The sequence below is a fragment of the Talpa occidentalis genome, unplaced genomic scaffold, assembly GCF_014898055.3.
Source record: "Talpa occidentalis isolate TD23 unplaced genomic scaffold, MPIMG_talOcc4v2.1 talOcc4.10, whole genome shotgun sequence".
NCBI lineage: Eukaryota > Metazoa > Chordata > Mammalia > Eulipotyphla > Talpidae > Talpa > Talpa occidentalis.
The window spans coordinates 36339082-36359671 of record NW_023600993.1 but is presented as its reverse complement, the minus strand read 5'-3'; the positions used below and the strand labels follow the sequence as shown (position 1 = coordinate 36359671).

General features: G+C 48.6%; 1 protein-coding gene across 8 annotated transcripts in view; it reads left to right on the top strand.

Moving 5' to 3' along the window:
* POC1A (POC1 centriolar protein A) overlaps positions 1–20590 on the top strand; it is a 67162-nt gene that overhangs the window by 35785 nt on the left and 10787 nt on the right. For 6 of the 8 annotated variants that reach the window (XM_054694352.1, XM_037530129.2, XM_054694377.1 and 3 more), the window contains exon 10: positions 14643–14786. The exons of the other annotated variants lie outside the window; for them this stretch is intronic. In XM_054694352.1, coding sequence (XP_054550327.1) covers positions 14643–14786 — 144 coding nt within the window. The remainder of the gene's footprint in view (positions 1–14642; positions 14787–20590) is intronic. 8 annotated transcript variants of the gene reach the window in all.

Genomic DNA, 20590 nt, shown 5'->3' with positions numbered 1-20590 from the left:
CCCTGACGCCTGGCATAGGAGCCACCTGGGATGGGGTTCTCACCTATTGTGTCCACTGCTGGGAAGCAGGCAGGATTTGTCTCCTTTTCCCTCCAGAGGCCACAACTTACTTCACTGGGAGGTGGGCCAGGACTGTTACCAGACACATGTTAAATAATTACTGTGTTTACCAGAAAGGTGGGGGTGGGGGGCTGCCTTTGACAACTACAAGAAGGACATTTGCAGAAATATATCAGAATGGGCTTCTAGACAGTGACAGGCCTGCTAACATTTGACAGTGGGAGCAATAAGCCTCTTGCAGGGGTTCTCAAATTTTAGTGTGCACCAGAATCACCCTGAGGTCTGTTAAAACAGCAGGCCTTGTGCTCCAGATTATCTAATTCAGCAAGGAATTTGCATTTCTAGGAAACTTCTAGACACTGCTGATGCTGCTGGTCCAATGTCCCACTTTGAGAGTCTCAGGTCTATGGAACATGGTCTAGCTGAGGGTGACCATGCTGAGACCTGGGCAGGGAAGTGGAGGGAGCAGAGTCTCTGTCTATCTTGGGAAGTTTTTATGGCTCATGGGGAATACAACTGGGGAGAGGCACTTGGAGAATTGGTGTCCCTTTTGGCCCACTAGAATTCTGCCTTTTTCCAGAAGAGGAGAGGTGGTGTTTCTTTGATTCTAGTCTCAGTGTAGTATTAAAAGGAAATCTCAGTGCTGCCCTGTGGGCCCTTGAGAGCCAAAGCCACCCACTGCGCTCTGTTTACAACTGGGCGGGTAGATGCGTGGTTTAATTTCCAGCCGAGGACATCAGTTAGAGGGAGCGTGGGACCCACTGCAGCCCTCTGTGGGGGGTCTGTCATCCTGTCTCAGCCCCTGTCCTCTCCATTAGTGCTACTGCAGCATTCCAAGTCAGTTGCCTGTTGATTGAATTCCCCTTCTCCAGACCACCTGCCCCCTCTGCATCCCTGCCTCCCCCCTCTCACCCTGCAGACATTGCTGTCAGCCCCACAGCCTTCTGGGCCTTTAGGACAACTGGTGGGAGTTTCTGACACCTGAACTTGAGGTGGCCTGGGTACTTGTGTTAATGTTAATCCCCCAGAAGAAGATTTTTGTGGAGCTTTTAGGTAGCAAGAACAGGAACAAGCCCCAAGACTGATGACAGCCGTTGTGGCAAGAGACAGAGCTATGGGGATGACAGCACAGAAGCTGCATATTCCCTTCTCTAAGCTGTGCCTTTGAGTGATTGATGGTAATTTCCTGCATTGGCAAATTCCTGCTGATTCTACAAGCAAGAGGAGAGTGGAGGAGGAGAGTGGCATGATGCTTAGGAAGGAGGCCTATTTAATGTAAAACTTACAGGAGGCGTATTCTCAGAAATCCAGGTCAGGGCGTGGTAGGACAATCACTGCTGTCGTGGAAACAGAAGAAACCCACTCTGGCATCCTGAGACACACGGAGGCCTTTGTGTCTGGTCCTGTGTGCACAGGGGCTTGCCTGGTACATAAACCTGTGCTCATACACCTTTTTTTTTTATATAAAAATTTATCTGTTTATGCATACAAGAGTTGGGGTACAGGCCAGAGATGCGGGCGGTGAGATGACTCGCCAGGGACAGAGTGGGGAACAGGCAGACTGACATACACTGCTGAGGGGAGCAGTGGGCAGACAGGAGAGGTCTGCTGCGCCATGTGGGTTTCGCCCTGGCCTGCTGGGGATCGAACTCATGCTGCAGAGCCTGTGGATTGCTTCATAGTGAGGTGCTTAACCCCTTGCGCCACCAGGGAGGCCCAGTGTGCTCAGACACCTTTGAGAAGTCTGTTAAGTCTTTCAAATTTCTCAGAACTATTTTGGGATTTTCTTTCATTCTGAAGACCAAAGTGTGGGGTCAAGTCAATAAAGATTCCACAGTTTCACCTGGGAAATTGAGCCTTAATCACAGTATAGCAGGCAGTGGAGTCTTGACATTATGATCTTTACAGCGAGGCAAACCTGACCATGGGCATGCCTCTAGGTGCCTTTCATTTCAACCCTAGATCCCCTGCTGTGATGCTGCCACTTTGCTGATGGTGATCACATTTATGATCCCATCAGGTAATTCTGACAAGCCCCCTTTCCGCACACCTCATGTGTGATACAAAGCAGACAGAGTAGGCAAGAACCGAGGCCATTGGCACCTGAGGGTCTTTCTTTTGATTCCACACTATTTTTTCAAGCCTAGAAACCTGAAAATGAAAGACATGGGCCACAAGTGGAAATAAACCCAGTTGCTTACATGTGACCATGATTCTTCCCTTTCCCTCCTCCCCAGCAGAGCTGCACTAATCCAGTTAGTCCCCTTCCAGATGGTACCTTCTCCAGGCAGCCTTCCCAGGGGCCAGCAGGGCCTGATTTCTTCCTGATCCACCTACCTGGAGCAGCCCCTCTCCTGTAGTCAGCTATATGCAGGCCTAACTTGTTTTCCTGGAGGGCTGGTCCTGTGGTCTCCCCTGGGTGCCCAGCATATATCTGGTACACAGAGTGCTCAGGAATTCAGAGTTAAATGGACACATGCCTGCAGCCTGTGGACAGTGTGAGGTGGTGTGGGGGGCTAGCAACAGACTCTGACTCTTTCCTTTCAGCATTTTTGATGGGCCCATACTAATTGAACCACTCTTTGGCCTGGTTTGTCAGTTTGAGGCAGGTGGCTTGAGGTGGTGGTGGTGACTGGGCAACAGAGGGTGGAAGAACCAGCACATCTGTATTAGAAGTTCCAGAACCTCATTTTCAATGGAAAACAGCCCCCTTTGCAGCTTATATTTTCCAGACTGGATAGCAGCATTGCCCATGTGGTGTAAGGGTGTTGGGTAATGCTTGTGTTTATGTTCTCATCGGTTGCCATGGGAAAAATCAGAATAGATGGTTTCCATGGAGATTATCTTAAAATTAGTTTCTTTGAAGGTCTGGACATTGCTGCAGAGTTCACTGAATGCTCTGGTGCTGATGGCACCAGAGGCTCTCTCTGTCCCAATGCCAAAGGCTGGTCAGAACATTCATGGATTTAGACAAACCTTTACTTGAAAATGCCAGGACATGGTAGTGGGGAGATCCTGTGCCTCAGCCTCGCCTAGGGTCCTACTCTCCTCGTCTCAGCTCCACAGCTATAGCTCATTCCAGCCACCTGGGAACTTTTTAAAATTAAAACAAAAGACTTCTGTGTTTTGGAAATTTTCAAGCTAGCACAAAAAGTTGAGAGAATAATGTAACAAACCTCCACGTACCCTCCCCTAGCTTCCACATTTTGTCAGTCTTCTTTGTTCATCTCTCCCCACATTTTTAGAAGAGTTTTTGAGTATTTTTTTAATACTAGATATATTATTTTACCCTAAATAAAGGCTTTTCTTTATTATATAACTGCAGTGCTCTTATCCCATCCAGCACAATTAATAGTTCCTTAAGATCAGAGCCTTGTCCATATTGTCCACATTCATATTTTTCTGCATTGTGTCAAGAGTTTTGTTTTGTGCTTTTTGTTCAAATAATGACGTGGGACACATGGTTCTGGCATGTAGAGGGCTCAAGCAGTCTGACTCACTGGCAGTGGGCCCTGACGCAGGAGGGACTTTGGGGCTCCACCCTCCTTCTATCCTCAGGGAGAGTTGTGTGTCCGGAGCTCCAGGACATCCTGATTCTAACTTAGAGGGTGTCAGGCACTGGTAGGCCTGCTACTGCCAGCTGTCCTGGGCCAGGCATCCGCTGGGGGGCGCTGTCCTTCTTCGAAGCCCACAGAGGAGGGAGAAGAGGTGATGTAACCTAAGCTCACGCCAGCTGTTTGCAACTTGATTTTCCAGGAAAGGGATGGAGGCTATGAGACCCCGTGGGACGCAGCCCCATCAACTCCTCCCTGGTGGCATCAGGATGAGGCTCTGGCCAATCCAAGCCCTGCTGCCTCTGCTTGTTAGGCAGAGTCAGGCTCAGGTATGGCTTGGCAGGCTTGGCTCGTGTTCTATGATGCTGCGCAAAATATGAATTACTGAGCTCGGAAGTGATGCCCGGGTGTGGTTGGTGCCTCTAACACTCTCCATTGAACTAAGTGCAAGGAGAGTTTAAAATAGCCAGCCTTTGTTCCCGAGGTTTTAAAAATTCAACTCCAGTAGTTACAATGAGCTGTCTTCAAGTGGATCTATAAATAAATCGCTACTGTGCCTCTTTGTCACCGAGAGCTTCGGCGTCTTCCAGAGACGTCGGCTCTGCCGCTCATCTTCATTTGATGCCTCTCATCTGCGGGGCAGCTGCGATCATCATTGAGCTGGGCTGACACACAGTGTTTGTAATGATAGCAGTTTGTTCCCTTCTAAAACGCTACAGTCCCCCCGAGATTAAATACAAAAGGAAAGATGTAACTTTGCACAGGAGAAACCTAACAGAGAGGTCAACATCACTGTTGGTCAAGGTCAACACCACTAAAGATAAGTTCTATCCTCATGAGCCCTGTGATGTCATGCATGTGGTTTTTATGGCTCTTGTCAAAAACATTCCATTCATGAAAAAACATCAGACAGACCCAAATTGAGGGCCATTTGACAACACAGCTGATCAGCACTCATCAAAAGTGTCAAGGTCATGAATGACAAGGGAAAACTAAGGAACTGACACAGATTGCAGAAGACTAAGGAGAAATAACTGAATGCAGCATGAGATCCAGGATAGGATTCTGGAACATCAGGATCCAAGAATATTAATAGAAAATCTGGTGAAGTTCAAATAGGGCCCTTAATTTGGCCCTTAATGGAAGTGCCCTAATGTTAATTTCCTGATTTAAACATTGAACTAAAGTTTATATAAATGTTAACACTGGGGATCCTAGGGGAGAAATATGTGGAAATTCTTTGTGCTATTTTTTGCAACTTTTCTGTTAGTCTAAAATTAGTTCAAAACTGTTTAATTATTTAAAAAAAAAAAAAAAAAAGGCAACACTTGGGCTTTATCAGAAGTTGATCTCCCTCCCGGAGTGCCTCAGTTTAGGCGTTTGCTGTAGGGAGGGCAGCTAACCCTGAGGTGGTCAATGCCCAGTTTGGTAGTGTTTGTGGAGGTGAACTGGTCCAGAGTCAGTCCTGGGGAAGCACCCCGTGTTCAGAGGCCTTGTCTCACGAAGATACTGGCCATCAGCATGGGGTCTGCAGGTCTGCTTTGTTAGCTCGTTGTTTTTAACAATGCTGCAGAGGTGCCCCTGCTCCAGGAACTCCAGGGCAGGCCATCAGTACACACTTTGCAGCGTGAGTGCAGGCCTGAGACAGGCTGCCTGCTCTTGAGGTCTCTGTGGGCTGTGTAGAAACCCCCCAATCTGCCATGTCCTGTTTCTTCTCATACATGTCCCTGACTCCCAAGCTCTGCTTTGCAGCCCCCGTGTCCCCCCATACCAATGTGTGTTTCTGACTGTACTGATTGTGATTTCCTGGAGGGCTTTAGCCCCTAAAGGCTTGGGGTTGTTTTCCTGGTCCCCTCCAGGGAGGAGAGCCGGGGATCTGCTCTGCCCAGGAATGATGTCTGGTTGCTTTCTCATGGTCTCCACCAGTTTGCAGTTGCTTAGCCGCCTTCCACTCTTTTCATCCTCATTCCTCCCCGTCGCTTCCCTGACTGGGACCTGTCATTTCAGTAAGACAGACCTCCCAGCTCCACTTGCTTTACCTGGGGGCCAATTTGGACACTGGAATGAGTTTCCATTTCCTGCTTTACCAAGGCAGTCCTTTCACTGCTTTGATAAATGTGGCATTATAAATCAGCACTCTTTTTTTTTTTTTTTAAATTCTCTTATTTAGCAAAGTAATTCTTTTTTTTTTTAGAAAAAGATTTATTTTTTTATGCATACAAAAACTGGGGTACAGGCCAGAGGCGTGGGCAGTGAGAAGATTCACCAGAAACAGTGGGGAACAGAACTGGCAGACTGACTGAAATACACTGCTGAGGGGAGCAGCGGGTGAGTCAGGAGAGGTCTGCTGCACCATGTGGGCAGCTCCCCGGCCAGGGATTGAACTCGTGCTGCAGACAGCCCCAGAGGTTGCGTCTTAACCCCTTGCACCACCAGGGAGGCCCCTAAATCACCATTCTTGTGTCGGGGAAGTACTTAGAAACTTGGAGAATGAGGCTGAGGAGTCAGCAGATGATTGCTGGGGATCATAGCCTTCACTATGGGGTGCTTGGCCTTGCCTTAGATCTTGGTAAAGAGATGGGGGCTCTTAGTTTGTGTATTTAGCATCTACCTTGTGCCAGGCAGGCCTGCAACGAACATGTCTGTAATCAGATGAAAGGCACCCGTGGTCCTTGCTTCAAAGTCTCTGAGGAGAGGACTGTGAGATGAAAAAGTGGGCCAAGCTGCCTGTGGCCATGGGATCTGGCTGGTACTGCTTCTGAGAGAGAAGGCCTGGGATCCAGGAGTGGATCAGACATGTATATACTTCATGGGGACCTGGGGTCGTTGGTGGTTGTTAGACCTAACTATAATTCGAGGTGAATGAATGATTCACTTTCTAAATCGTGGTGGTGAGTCCAGGTCCCATGTCCCTGAGCCTCTTGGTTCACTCTGCACACAGGTGCCCCAGCACCTGCCCTCCTTGGGACCATGGTAGTGAGCACACAGAGGCACCCTGCATATCCACACTCTAGATAAAACACAGCAGCAGGAACCCTATACTCCTATTCAGGCTGACTTGGAAGAACATTGGTAAGATTGCCAAACAATTAGATGATTTTAAGAAACCAGAATTCCTCTCTGGACCAGGGCTATGTTTAGAATCAGAAGTTTCCTCTCATTTGGACTCTAGGCTGGAACCCTAAATTATAGGGCAAACAAAACTAGTATATCCAGTTCACAAACGTGTGGTGAATATAGTACCAGGTTTCTTTTGAGCTTTGGTTTGAGAAAGCAGCTATGCCTTTTTCCACTTGAGAAGCTGGAAGTGAGGGTGAGCCCAAGTGAACTCTGTCCTGTTTAATGTTCTTTTTGCCAAGGCAAAGAAGCCAGTTTAGCAAACAGGGAGGCGGGCAGACACGGACACCTGTCAACTTTCCAGAGGGCTACATTGTCAAAGCCAGTGACCTGAGGCAGACTAAGAAAGGTCTCTCTCCATGATTGTACAATGAAAGATAAGTTGAAAGATTTAATCGTGTGTGTTTGTGTATGTTTTCATTTCTTCCAGTTTTGCACTCAACCCCTGCTTTGGAAACAGTAACATGTTTCAAGTGGGCAGTGGCCAGATGGGCTGCCCACCTGGGTCTATACAAGGAGGGTAACCGTGAAATAGTCCAGATCTCTCCCCTCTACAGCCCACACTTAAGCCATGGACCAATTCCTGAATGCTTTTGTCTGCTACAGAATTTCAGTTTCTGGAGCAGGCAAGCTAGGGGCAAGGTCCAGTGTTAGAAATTAAAAGAAAAGGAGAAATTTCCACAGTGAGCAGGTGTTAATAATTGACCACCTACCACAAGAGTCGGTTCACAACACCTTTATGGAAAGCTCCAGCCACTCCTGGCCACTGGCCAGGTGTGTGCAAACCTCGCGTGCTTGTGACTGTCAAGCTGTGTACAGACCCCTAAGTGGCTGAGGCCTGACATTCCATGGAGTGGGTGACTGTTGCTTGGGAAACCCTGCCTCTAGGGTTTCCTAAGCTCTCCTCTAGGGGAGATTGAGGCTTTGGGAATTGAACTGCTCTGAAATGTGACTCCTGCTTTCTCCATTTGGAAACCATAATTCCCAGGCCCACGGTGGAGCTCATGGGCCTCACCTGAGGTCTTCAGCCTTGGGTTTTACCCATTGGTTATATTTCAGGGAGAGGTGATTTTCACCTTGAGTGCAGAGTAGCAGTGTTATGTAGTGTCCAGTCCAGTGTCTTGTGATGGACAGACTGGGCTCCTAGTGGCATTTCAGGCTTACTAATATTACATGTAGGAGTAACATTTGCTATTTAAGAAAGTGAACTTCTCTGTGAGTTTGGACACACACATATAGTCATGTAATCATCACCGTGGTCCCTTGGTATAGAAAGTTTCTGTCATCCAGAAAGTTCCCTTGTTCCTCTTTCTAGTCAGCCTTGTTCCCTCCATCTCCAGCCCCAGGTAACCACTAATCTGCCATCACTATGGATTAGTTTGCATTTTTTAGAATTTGATATAAACAGAATCAAATAGTTGTATCTTCTCTTAGCTCTGGTTTCTTTTATACAACCTAATTATTTTTCTATCCACTAGGGTTATTACATATGTCAACAGTTACTCCTTTTTGTTGCTGAACAGTATTCCATTCAATGGATATACCAGGATTTATGTGCCTGTTGGTGAACATTGGATTATTTTCAATTTTTGGCTATTACAAATAAGGCTGTTCTTAATTTTTATGTACATATCTTTCTATAGACATACATTTCTGTTTTTCTTGATTGAATACCTAGGAGTCGAATGGCCAGGACATAATAGGTGTATGTCTAACCTTTTAAGTAACTTTCACATTGTTTTCCAAAGTGATTGTACTAGGGGACTCCCTGGTAGTGCAAGGGGTTAAGCACCACACTATGAAGCGATCCGCAGCCTCTGCAGCATGAGTTTGATCCCTGGCCGGCCAGGGAGAAACCTACATGGCGCAGCAGACCTCTCCTGACTCACCCGCTGCTCCGCTCAGCAGTGTACTTCGGTCTGTTCTGTTCCCCTTTCTGTCTCTGGTGAATGCTCTCACCCGCCGCATCTCTGGCCTGTATGCCAGCTCTTGTATACATAAGTAAATCTTTAAAACAAAAACAAAAACAAAGTGATTGTACCATATAACATTCTTCCCCAGTTAAATTTCTCTGCCTCCTTGCCAACACTGACTATGATCAGTCTTTTTAACCTTAAGTCATACAATAAGTGTGTGGTGGCATCTTCATAAGATTTGAAGCTGTTTTTCTCTAACAACTTATAACAGAATAACTTTTTATGTGTTTGCCATGTGTTCTTTGGTGCCAGAAATCTGAGGCAATAAGCTTAAGTTGTTTGAAGCCATCCAGTGTGACAATTTGTTAGAGCAGCCATAGGAAACAGATAACCAATTTCATGTTGTTCATGCAATGAAAGATAACGGCCAAGAATTTTCAAAAAATAATGAAAGACATCAAGCTACAGATTAAAGAAGGTAGAGTAAGGACAAAAGTCTAAAGAGAAAGCAAAAAAACAAAAAACAAAAACCCTACACAATGTATTTTAGAGCTCTCCAAATACCAAAGATTAAGAGACAGTCACAAAGGTATGCAGATAAAAGACCCATTTTATACAGAGGAGCAAAGGTAAGATTTCCAGTCAAATTCTTATATAAAACTAAATATACCAGAAGACATTGGAGTATCAAAGTATTGAAAAGAAAAAACTGTCTACAGAATTCAGTTGTCAGCAAATACACCTTTTAGAAATGAAGGCAAATTACAGACATCTTTCAAACAAAAACTGAAGAGAATTTATTACCAGCAAACTTGCATCATAAAAAATGTCCTTTTTTCTCTTTTCTTTCTGGGATTCCAGTCACATGTGTTAATTTGATATTGCCCCATAGCTTATGCATATTCTTTTCTGTCTGTTTGGTTTTTGTTTTATTTTGGTGTTTTTTCCTATTGTGTTTTAGTTTGAGGGACTGATCTATCTTTAAGGTCATTGATTTCTTTTCCTCAGCTGAGTTGAGCCTGCTAATAGTCCATCAGAGCCATTTTTCATCTTTGTGTTTATTTCTAGCATTTCTATCAACTCTTTCACCATAGAGCTATAATAGCAAGAGGGATGATGTATTGTACATGTTACAACATTTTCACAACTGAGATCGGAACTAGTCCAGAGTGTCACAGGGTCTGGGGCAAAGTACCACTTGGCTCTCATGGTATGGAGCCTTCTAAGACTGAGAGGCATTAAGACTGAGAGAACTCCATTGACCCTTTCTTACGGTGTCAATGGTGTCAGATAGAAAATTCTTATCTGTTCATCTGTATTATACACATTTTTCAGTTGAACCTTTGACACATTAATCATAGTTATTTTAAATCCTGTGTCTGCTAGTGTCACCATCTAAATCATTTAAATCTGATCCTGCTGATTGTTTTGTCTCAACAGTGGTATTTTTTTTCTTTTTTGCCTTTTTGTGTGTCTCACAAGTTTTGATTGAATGCCAGACATTGCGTTTAAGACTGTAGAAACTGAGGTAAATAGTCAATCTTATCAGAAATTGTGCTTAGCTTAGCTTTATTTTTTTTAAGGGTGAGGTCTGGGTGTTGGAGGATTTTTCTCAATACTCTTTCTTCCCACTCTCCTAATCTCAGCTTCCCTGGGGGCATGTCCCTCCCCCAGCAATAGACAGCTATTATTGCTTACTTGTTGCTTGCTTGTTAGCTTTGTTGGGGTATCTCTGCTGTCCTGACCCTACTTCATTCAGTCTTAGGCAGGTCCTATATTCCTGGGTCTCAGAAGTAGGGCATTCTAAGTGATCCTAAGTGAGAGTACCACAAGGTTAAATAGAGTTGTCTATTCCAAGTTTCTTCTTTCTTTCCTTTTTTTTTTTTTAAATTTTATTTTTTAAAATATATTTATTTGTTTATTTATTTATACAAGCACTGGGTACAGTCAGAAGCGCGGGAGGGTGAGAGAATTCACCAGAGCCAGAGCGGGGAGCAGAGCAGGCAGAAGGACTGAAGTACACTGCTGAGGGGAGCAGTGAGCGGCAGGAGAGGTCTGCGCGCCATGTGGGACTCTCCTCTGGCGGCCAGGGAGCAGCCGGGGATCGAACCGGCACTGCAGAGGCTGCGGGCAGCTTCGCAACCCAGCACTCAACCGCTGCGCCACCGGGGAGGCCCTTCTTTCTTTCCTTTTGATATTAGGGTGTTTATGTTTGGTAAAAGTGAAAGCGGTGGTGCAGCTCTGTAGATATGCAAGTGTGGTTAATCTGGCAATTTACTTGTGATACACCTGACATGGACCTACCAGACAAGGCCCCAGTGGCCTTTGATGTTGAACAAAGTGCTGATAATGATTTTTCCCCTTTAATGCTGCCCTAGTTATTCTGCCACTATTGTTACTCACAGCCTTGGTATGTGCATCTCTTCCCATTTGTGCCCATCATCGTCTTATCTCTGCTTTATCGCTTATTTGCCAAGCTCTTGGGGAAATGGCACATCTCCAGAGTGCTGGAGTGCAGGTAAGAGGCTGCTGTGCTGTGTGGGGCAGGGCTGTTGGCCATTGTGTTGGGAAGGTTTCATCACATAGGAATGTCACCATGGTGGGCTTGGCCCTCTGAGGCATCTGAGTGTTTGTAGAGGGACTTCTCTGTATTTAGCTTTGTGCTGGGCAGCATTCCTGGGCAGGTGGTGTGGGGGAATGACGCAGAAAATGTTATCCCCTGCCTCCGAGGGGATGCAGCAGAGTTACCAAGCATGTGAAAGCAAAATTGCAGGCAGTGCCACCACCACCAGAGGTTGCCGGGTGTCAGGGAACTGCCTACACTTTGGGTTTAGATCCCAGCTGTCATTTGCTGGGTGACTTAGAACAAGTTATTTAATCTCTCCAAACCTTTTCCCCTGTGAAAAATAAGATTAATAATGCCTACTGTAAAGGTCCATTTTAAGACTTAAGTGAAGTGACATGTGTAAAGCTCTGGCACATAGTAGGTGCCATCTTACATGGATTGGCTTTGTGTTAAGTGCTATAACACATATGCTGAGAATGAGCAAGGCAGAGGAGGGCTGTATCATGGTGAAGAAAGACAGGGAACAATTGGTGTGGCCAGAGGAATAGCCCAGGGAATACAGGACCTAGACTTGTGAATGAAACCTGAGGCTTGGGAACCTTCAGCCTGTCATGTCCTCTCTGAGCTACAGTTTCCTTCATTGCAAGATGGAGACGGCCCTGAAAGCATGTAGGAGGTGGGCAAACATGGTGGTTCCTGTGGCTGTTTCTTCTAAAGGCCGCCTGCCTGGCTCAGCTCTGTGGCTGCTGTCCTTAGTACTCCTTTGGAGTGGCCTCAGCTTTGACTGAGAGGAGTGCTAAAGTCAGAGATGCTCACCACCCCCACCCCTAACACACTCCCCATCTCCACCCCCCAACCAACATTGTACTTCCAGAGGCTCGGCTCAGCACTGCCGGTTTCTAGGCCATTCTACAGAGACACTCACAATTTCCATTCCCTCCTTCCCGGGCACTGGACAGCTCCCATGGGCCACTCCATATGAATATGGCTGTCGGGAGAGAGGGCTCCCTTGTTCTCACCCTCCCTCTGGTGGCACTTCCTGAGGGAGCTGTTGGGACTGAGCATCCAGAGGAAGAGCAAACACGTCTGGAAGGAAGGTGGCACTTTGGAAGTAATCGGCACAGGAACACAAACACTTCTCAAGAAAGGTCTGCTGGTGTCTTTAGAGCAGTACCACTCTCAGCTCAGTTCTTTGAGGGGTAAGCCCAGTCATCTCCCCCATTTTATAGATGAAGAAATAGAGGCTCAAAAAAATTAAGCCTCTTGTCCAGGGCCTCACATCAGTGGTGGAGCACTGTGCCAGCCAGGGTCTACCTGGGTTGCCACTTTTCCTAGATGCTCTCTGCTGTGTCTGTGACAACTGCCTAGGTCTGGGGGCCACTGTGGTGGGGTGACGGCAATACTGCAAGGCTGGTGACTTGTTGAGGATTCTGTTATGTTTCCTTTTGGGATGGACTTCCAGATGGGCACTGAGATCTGAAGTGCATTGATTCTCATGGGCTGAAAGAGCCCTACCCCCGGTGGGCCAGGTCTTACAAAAGGGCACCAGCACCATGGCAGGCAAGCCCATGAAGGACAAACAGACAGGGCACTGCTCTTGTTTTCAACAACATCTCTCTGGTTCGTGTTTCACATTCAGGTTTTCCTGTAATCACCAGGGCCTGCATTTTTCAAGTTCAAATAGACCTGCACTCGAGTTTGTTATCTATGCAATTAGAACTAAAAGAAAGTATGCAGCCCATGTGCCAAACTGCCCCTCATTCCTCCTTGTCTGGTTGGGAGTCCTCTCCTGAGTTGAGTCTTTTCAAGGACTCTGATGCCCACCTAGTGAGCATGTCCAGAGACACTGTAGATTTATCCAAGAGATAGACTTGAATGCAAGCTGGCCACTGATGATGGCTGCACAGGCAGTGCGGTGTTGCCAGGACCAGGCAGTGGGCAGGTGTGCAGGCATCCCAAGCAAGCCTGTCATAGTTGGTGTACTCCAGTGGGCATGGCCATAGGGGCTGGGCAGTCCTAGGTGGGCTAGCCTTGGCTCTATGGTGCTTGGGTAGTTGGCAAGCTTTGAACCTAGTGATATCCTGGGTCTAGAGGAGGAAGGAGTGATGAATGCAAGCAGATCAGAGAGGAGCCCAGACACAGGTGGGCAGCAGGCTCTGTAGGTAGGCTGGCTTTGATTCCTCCCATTCACATGTCTTAGCTCTGGGGATGCACTGGCCACGGAAACATTAGGGCAGGGATATCACAGGGCCAGGTATCAAGAACACAAGGGAGCTTCTAAGAGTGGCATCATAGAGTGAGTGGAGAGTGGGATGCTTGAAGCAGGAGAAAAGAAGGGTGGACCTTCTGCCAATGGAGTGGACCTCCAGAGCTAGGTATGAGAGTGTAGAGGCTGGAAGATACAGTGGAAGGAGACTGGCTGCTGAGAATGCCTTGTCAAGGGGCTTGATTTTCTACTAACAGTGCCAAGGTACCCTGGAAGACTGGTGAAGTCAGTGAGTGACATAGTAATGTTTGGAATGTCCATTAATGAGGTCATGGTTTAAAACCCCAAGCCCCAAGTGTGGCTGCATTTATGGGTTACTGGGGCTTTGGGGATGACCACAAGTGTGGGAAACCTCAGCAAGCACTTCATTCCCATTGGGAACCATTCCACAAAGGAACTGTAAGCTGTAAGACCAAAGCTCTCAATAGTGGCTGACTTTTGGAGGACATGTGATGGACTAGAATCAGACCCCTTAGAAATAACTTGGCTTTGGTGGAGGATATCCTCCACATTTGGGGACTGGAAGATCTTAGGCAGAAGTACTGTGCCCCTCACATTCCTGGAGTCCTGTTTGAAGCAGCTCAAGACACCTGTCCTGTAGATTCTGGCTCCCACCTCATGTGGTTAGGACATTCACATAGAAATTCCTATTTCCCAGGGGATCTGTGCCAGGACAAGGTTGAAATGATGCTCCCAGTTCTATCTGACAACTGCTGGGCCCTTGGGAAGGCATGAGTGAAGCCTGGCCATGCTAGGGGTGAGACTTGGTATTGAACTAACCAGAAAGAGGTGACCTCTAAGACCAAGAGAGCAAGAGACTTAATGGAGGGTACAGGCTATATGAAGCATTGACAGGTGGCCCCCAGAGGTCCCTCAAGAGTCCGTTGAGAGCATTTGCTGATGTACTTGCCCCCCTACACTGCCAGGTGCTCTGATCCCACTTCTCACTCAGGACCTCTGCTCAGAAAGGTAGGCCTGGAAGGGGGTTTCATGCCTGGATGTGGGAACACTACCACACCACTGTTTCCCACCAACATTTGGAACTCATTTTCTCCTGTTTGTTGGTGGCTTTCCATTTAATCCTTCGGAGGGGCAACTCTCCCAGTGTCTCCTCAAGCCCTGAATTAAGACCCCGGGGGTCTCTCTGCTTTTGTTGTCTTTAGCCAGAAGTGGATCTCCCTATGCCATCTGGCAGGGGCAGGAGTCAGGAGTCGGTGCAGAGCCAGCCCCAGGAACCCGTCAGCATGCCCCAGACGCTGACCAGCACACTGGAGCACATCGTGGGCCAGCTAGACGTCCTCACCCAGGTAGGCCAAGGTGTGAGTTTACCCATGTCTGAACTTGGCCTGGCATTCAGACACTTCGAAGTTTGTTAGCAAGTGCAGGATTTTTTAAAATATGAAAAATGATGGACCTACTTTCCAGCCCAAATTAATGAAATATCAGTGCCTGCCTGGGAATTGGACTACCAGAGCCATCTGAGCCCTGGCACGCCACTGGACCCCAGAATCACCAATGCAGAATCCTGCCAGTGTGACCCCACCCAGGGCTGGCCAAGCAGACTTTTGAGAGAAACATTGTCCACTCAGCCCACTCTTCTTTGAGTGGGCTCTCCAGCGACATGCCAGTCTCCAGGGCCACGCCAGGGAGCTATGAGCAGTGAGTCAAGGCATCAAGAGCCTAGCTTTGGTGTGAGCTGCTCTACTCTTTGGCCTCTGAGCAACCTTGGGGAAATCCCTTTGGCCCTTTGCGTTTATCTGTGATGTGTGGGGTCGTGGGCTCCATCCCTCATGTTCGTGGTAAGGATGAAAGGAAATGAATCTGTGGTGAGTGTTTAGCCCATGACTAGCCCTAACTAGGCTCACTAAATGTTAGTTAGCCATGGCCCTGACCACCCTCACCAAGGAGACAGTCGTGGGCCTGGCCCTTTGGAACATACTTCTGGCAGCTTATAACATACTCGTAGCGCAGCAGTTTTGGCAAGAGCAAAGTGCCCTGACAGGTGGCTGCCAGCACTGCAGAGGAGTTACCTCACCCTGGGGGATGTGGTCCTGACAGGAAGCAGCCTGCCTGTCAGTCCGGAGGGGGCCATGGGTGCATCTAGGCAAGGAGTAAAGCCCAGCATGGCTGGCATGGGTTGTGTAGGTGGTGGTGTAGCTGGGCCAGGCCAGGACTAAAGATCCTTAGGCCCCTTCTCTCCTTGGCTCAGAGTTCCCCTCCTATGCTAACTCGTGGGTAGAATGAGGCTGCAAGACAACACAAAGGATCCTTGAGTTTGATGAAACAGGACAGAAGTGGCTAGGCCTCCTTTCCCTGCTTCTGGACCCCAGACTAGTGAGAATAGCTGCTCCACCTATGTGATGTGGCCCACAGTGTGCCACAGCATTCCAGATGGGGCTGCATGCCTTGAACCCATCGAAGGAAGCACTTTTGAAGGAAAAGATCAGATGTTGGTGGTTGGGGGATTGTGGGACTCCAGGGCACCTCTATAGACATGCTTGAAAGCCCATCAGCCCCAGCTAAGGCATGTGCTAAGAGAAATGAGCGGCATGCAAAGACAAACAAAACCCCCCACTTCAGTCCCCATCAGAGCTGCCGAGCCTGTCTCATGTTCTTCGCAGCCTCGTCAAGTGAGAGATCAGGGGAGGTGGAATCAATTAGAACTTTATGAGATAAAATTGGAAATTAAGTCTGAGAAGATGGTTAAAAATAGCTTCATTGGATCCAGAAGAGTATAATACTAAAAACATTTCCTGCCACTGTGTTTTTAGGGGTACACATGGAAGGTTTTGTTATGTGTTAGCACTTAGAAGTATGATAGTAACTTTAAAAGAAACTGGCATCACAGAATAGGAGAAGACTCGCCTGTGGCCTTGGGCTGTGGGGTCTGGGTGTCTCTGTACCCTTGTCCTACCTCACACTGTTCAGTCCCTTTGCAAATCCAAGTGACACTCCACCCCCAACCAGATGCCAAGCCTATCAGCCGGTCACCTGCTCTGCCAAACAGACAATGTCTGAATGTTCCTGACAGCGACAAAGTGAGGCATATTCCTAATGGGCTTGTCACGTCCTAAGGAAATTGGGCACCACAGCTGAAGCCCCTGTTGAATGGAGCCCATTTTCATGCTCCCCTCAGGCTACCTCCTTTCCTGGGGCTAGGGCTCTAGCAGACAGCCACTCTGGTGTGCCAGAGCAATCCCCACTGGTGAAGGAGGCTCCCCACCCCCGCCTTGTAGAACCAGATGGCTGAGGGCAGTCCCCTCTCTGAAGCCTCCCCTGAACCAGGCAACTGCCTCTATCCTTTCCAGGTGGGCTGCTCAGCTTCCTTGGTCTGTGGGTATTGGCCTCAAATGCTGCCTCCTCAGCGAGCACGTCTCACCATCCTGACATGTTTCGTGCTCAGGAAGGGCAGGGGTGTCTTTCAGCCACCCAACACTGACTCCCGCCTCAGTGTTGTCTGAGTCATGGTTTTCTCCCCCTTTCTCCCCCACAAAGAAGTCGCTTCAAAGTGACTTCTGACAGATAAACTGTGCCTTCTAGATCCTTCAGTCCTCTGTCCTACAGAACATCCTTCCAGGGAACCATGGGGGCTGCAGAGGACAGTGACCAGGGATGTTTATTGACGGCGCCACAGAGCCTGCCACCCCTGGGAGACTCTCCTCAGCGCCTGCTCACCAGGCAGGGTGTGGCCCAATAATCCTGTCCTCTCTGGATGTGTGTGGCCCATTTGGCACTGATCTGAGGACCAAGGGCCCAGTCTTGGTCCTCTTTAGTCCCTCCTCTGTGCCAAGCAAATGCCTATAGGTCAAGCAGCCTAGCAAGCCTGTCTGGGTTTGTTCCACCTCCAAGTTCAGTGACCTTGGGCAAGTCACTCTACTTCTGTGTACCTCAGTTTCTGAATCTGGAACTCAGAGCTGATAATAGCACCCACTTCACAAGAAACCACACTGCCTGTGGGGCTTGTCTAGCATCTGAAATCCAATCTTTAACTCTCAAATTAGGGTTGTGTTATTTTTTAGAAATACTTTTTCTTAAAAATTGCATGCATTATTTTTCAGAAGTGTATTTATACCAGTAATAGACTTTGGGGTGACCTTGCAAAGTATGTGTCCTTTCACCTGACTAGAGCTGAGCACTCTTGCGACTGTCCTAGCCTGTCAGGTCTCCCTGTGACATTGTTTAGAGGGAAAGTCTGCAGAATGTTGGGATCACGGCCTCATTATCATGTCCTCCTCCTGATGTTAATCTGAGACTACAGCTTTCCAGGGGCTTTCCTTGGTGACCTCATGTCTTCCCCTCTGGTGCCCAGCAGCTAGCCCCATGCCAGGCATAGAGAGACTACTGGGATGGCACCCATGACTTGTGCCTGGACCAGCCCTGGGGTCCATAAAACTGGGGCTTCTCCAGGATGCCAGAGGATCAGCTGCGTGGTCAGAGGTTGCCCAACTTCCCTTAATAAACAGTTTTGGTGTTAGGGATGACTTCATTGAGAAGTTCTTCTGCAAACCAAACTTGACCCTTCTGAAAGTTAAAGCCAAAAGCTCTTGCTCAGGGCTTTGTGATCACAATACCCAGCAGGCTAGTTCATGAGATTACCTGCCAAAGAACACACCTCCTTGCCCTGGCCCTTCTTAGTGTGGGAGAGACCCCCCCACTATGCTCTGTGGTTCCTCCACTGAGCTCCTTGGACCCTGATCTCAGCTGTACACCATGTTCTGAGCAGCTGTAGGGTCCTTCTTTGGATTTTAGGGCTGCTCAGCTCAGCCCAGTAAGCCACCTGCCCATCAGCCTGGTTTTGAGGGTCAGCTCCACCATTCATTCCCTGGGTGACCTTGGGCAGATGCTGTTATTCCCTAGAGTCTCTTGTAATGTGGAGACAGTCAAGCCTGCAAAGCTCTTGGTCACCTGGCTGTGCTAGGCTGGTGCTGGCTATTTTGGGGAGCACCACACTGAGTTGATGTTCTCCAAGGTGTAGTGTGGGAAATTTGCACCAGGATGACCTGGCGACACAGGGGCAGGAGTGGACATTCCACAGTCCTCTCTAACTGCTGGACTTGGGCCCCAGGAGTATTTTTGAACTGCCAGGAAAACTAATGGTCTGGCTAACCAGAAGAAAGGGAGGGAGAGAAAAAAAGGGTTTTCTCCAGGTCCTGAGAAGGAGTAGGGTCCGGGAGGTAATGCCCCCCTGTCCTCACAGCTAGAGGGAGGACTCTAGGTGGACTCCGGCCACCAGGCCTGCCTGCCTAGTGATGGCACTCAGAGGGTGTCTCGACAGAGGCCCTCATCCGGGTGTTCTTTCCCCCTCAAATCCTTGGGGGTGGGTGCCATCAAGTAAGTCTGTTAGGGATCCTTTTCATAGATGCTGGGAGATGAGGGAGCGGAGAGAGGCTTTTGCACAGCTAGCTTTTTTCCTGCATGTGCTCGCATTGGCTTTCTTCACTGACTACTTGCCCTCTCAGTACCTTCCTTCATGGATACCTGAGTGACAGAGGTTCAGGTAGTGTCTAGTTGCAGAAGCCCTTGATCTTCCTCAAGGGTGAAGGGTGGGAGCCCCAAGTTGTGGCTAGTGCCCAGAAGTGCGGAAGGTTGCAGTGAGGGGCCCGGGCCCTACAAGCGGCTTAGTGGTTTTGCCTCTAGCCCACAGCAAAGTTATTTTTGACTCCAGTTTCACATCTTGCTGCTTTTTAAAAATACCGAGCCATGAAATCCCTGCACTGTGTTTTTTTATGGCGCCCGTGCTTGAGGCTGGCCACAGCAATGCTGTGATGTCACATTCAGGTTCCTGTGACTCATGGGGGCTGCTGGGCCCCAGGATGGGAACATGCTCTCAGGCGGAAGTAGGCAGGGACAGGCCCACCCAGCCCTGCTGGCTTGGGTCTCTGGCTTTAAGTTTGTCACTGTCTAGGTGGTTGGAACTCAGCTAACCTAATCCATCAAGGCCAAGAGTTTTAGCTTGCATACATTGGGGAGTTGGAGAGAATGGCCCCGGCCTCCAGACACCCTGACCTCCCTGACCCTGCATATAGTTCTGGCAGTTCTTTATTTGATGGGCTGCTTAGGTGAAGCTTCTGGCTCCACAGTGGTGGGAAAGATGGGAGCGCTGGCCTACCGTGATATGGGCCAAGCTGTCTGACCACTCTCAGGGGCTCTTGGTACCCCCCTTTCCTGAGCATACTAGCTATAGTTTGTGGAAACAGACCCCAGCTTTTAAAGCAGTTACCCCATTTCCTCCAGGCTACCCCTAACCCTCTCAAGTGTACCCAGACTCAAGTGGAAAGGTGCAGAGGGAAAGTCATCCACCCCCACCCCCACCCCTGTTTGTAGGGTGCAGGCCGTCCTCTGGCCATCACTCACACACACACAGGCTGTGCCACAGGGGTGGCTATGGTTGGCTTCCACACAAGCATCCTCTCCTCCCGTCAGCATAGCCATCGCTCTCACCTGGCCTGCACAGTCCCGTGTGGGTTAAGCAGTTCTCCTCTTTATGGACATCCATTTATGGAATGCCCTTCGGCCACAGTCGAGTTCAGAACATCCTGAGCTCCCACCACTTGGGGTTTAGAGACAAGAGACTTGTTTTCCCTCTGTTAAGAGGCTGCTTCCTGGGGACAAGGGACTGCAGACACTCTGGTCTCTGCCAGAGACACACTTGGGGTCTGACTCAGGCTGCTTGCAGGGGTGATTGGGCCCTGATCCTTCCCAGCCCTGTTGTTGTTCTTGGCATTTTACCCCTCCGTTCCTCTCAATTTGCAAATGCAGAGGCATGGAGGAGGCTGTTTTTCCCATACCAAGTCAGGGCCAGTCTTGCAGGCAGCACTCAAAGACAGGTGAGCTCACATTTGTCATTGCATTGGGTACTGATGGCAGCTCTGTCTTCTACCCCATTGGCAGTTGTGGCCAAAATCAGTTCCTCCCCAAAGAAGCTTCAGATTGAGAACCCACTCACCCAGTTCTTCTGTTAGGCCCCAGCAGGCCTGGAGATGGGGGAGGGGTGGCAAGATCCTTGTAGAAACATCTTGTTCTGGGCTTATTCTGAGAGCAGGGAAGAAGGGGACTCTGGATCATTTGCTCTTGCTCCTCTGGGCGTCCAAGGGCCCTCCAAGCAAGGGTC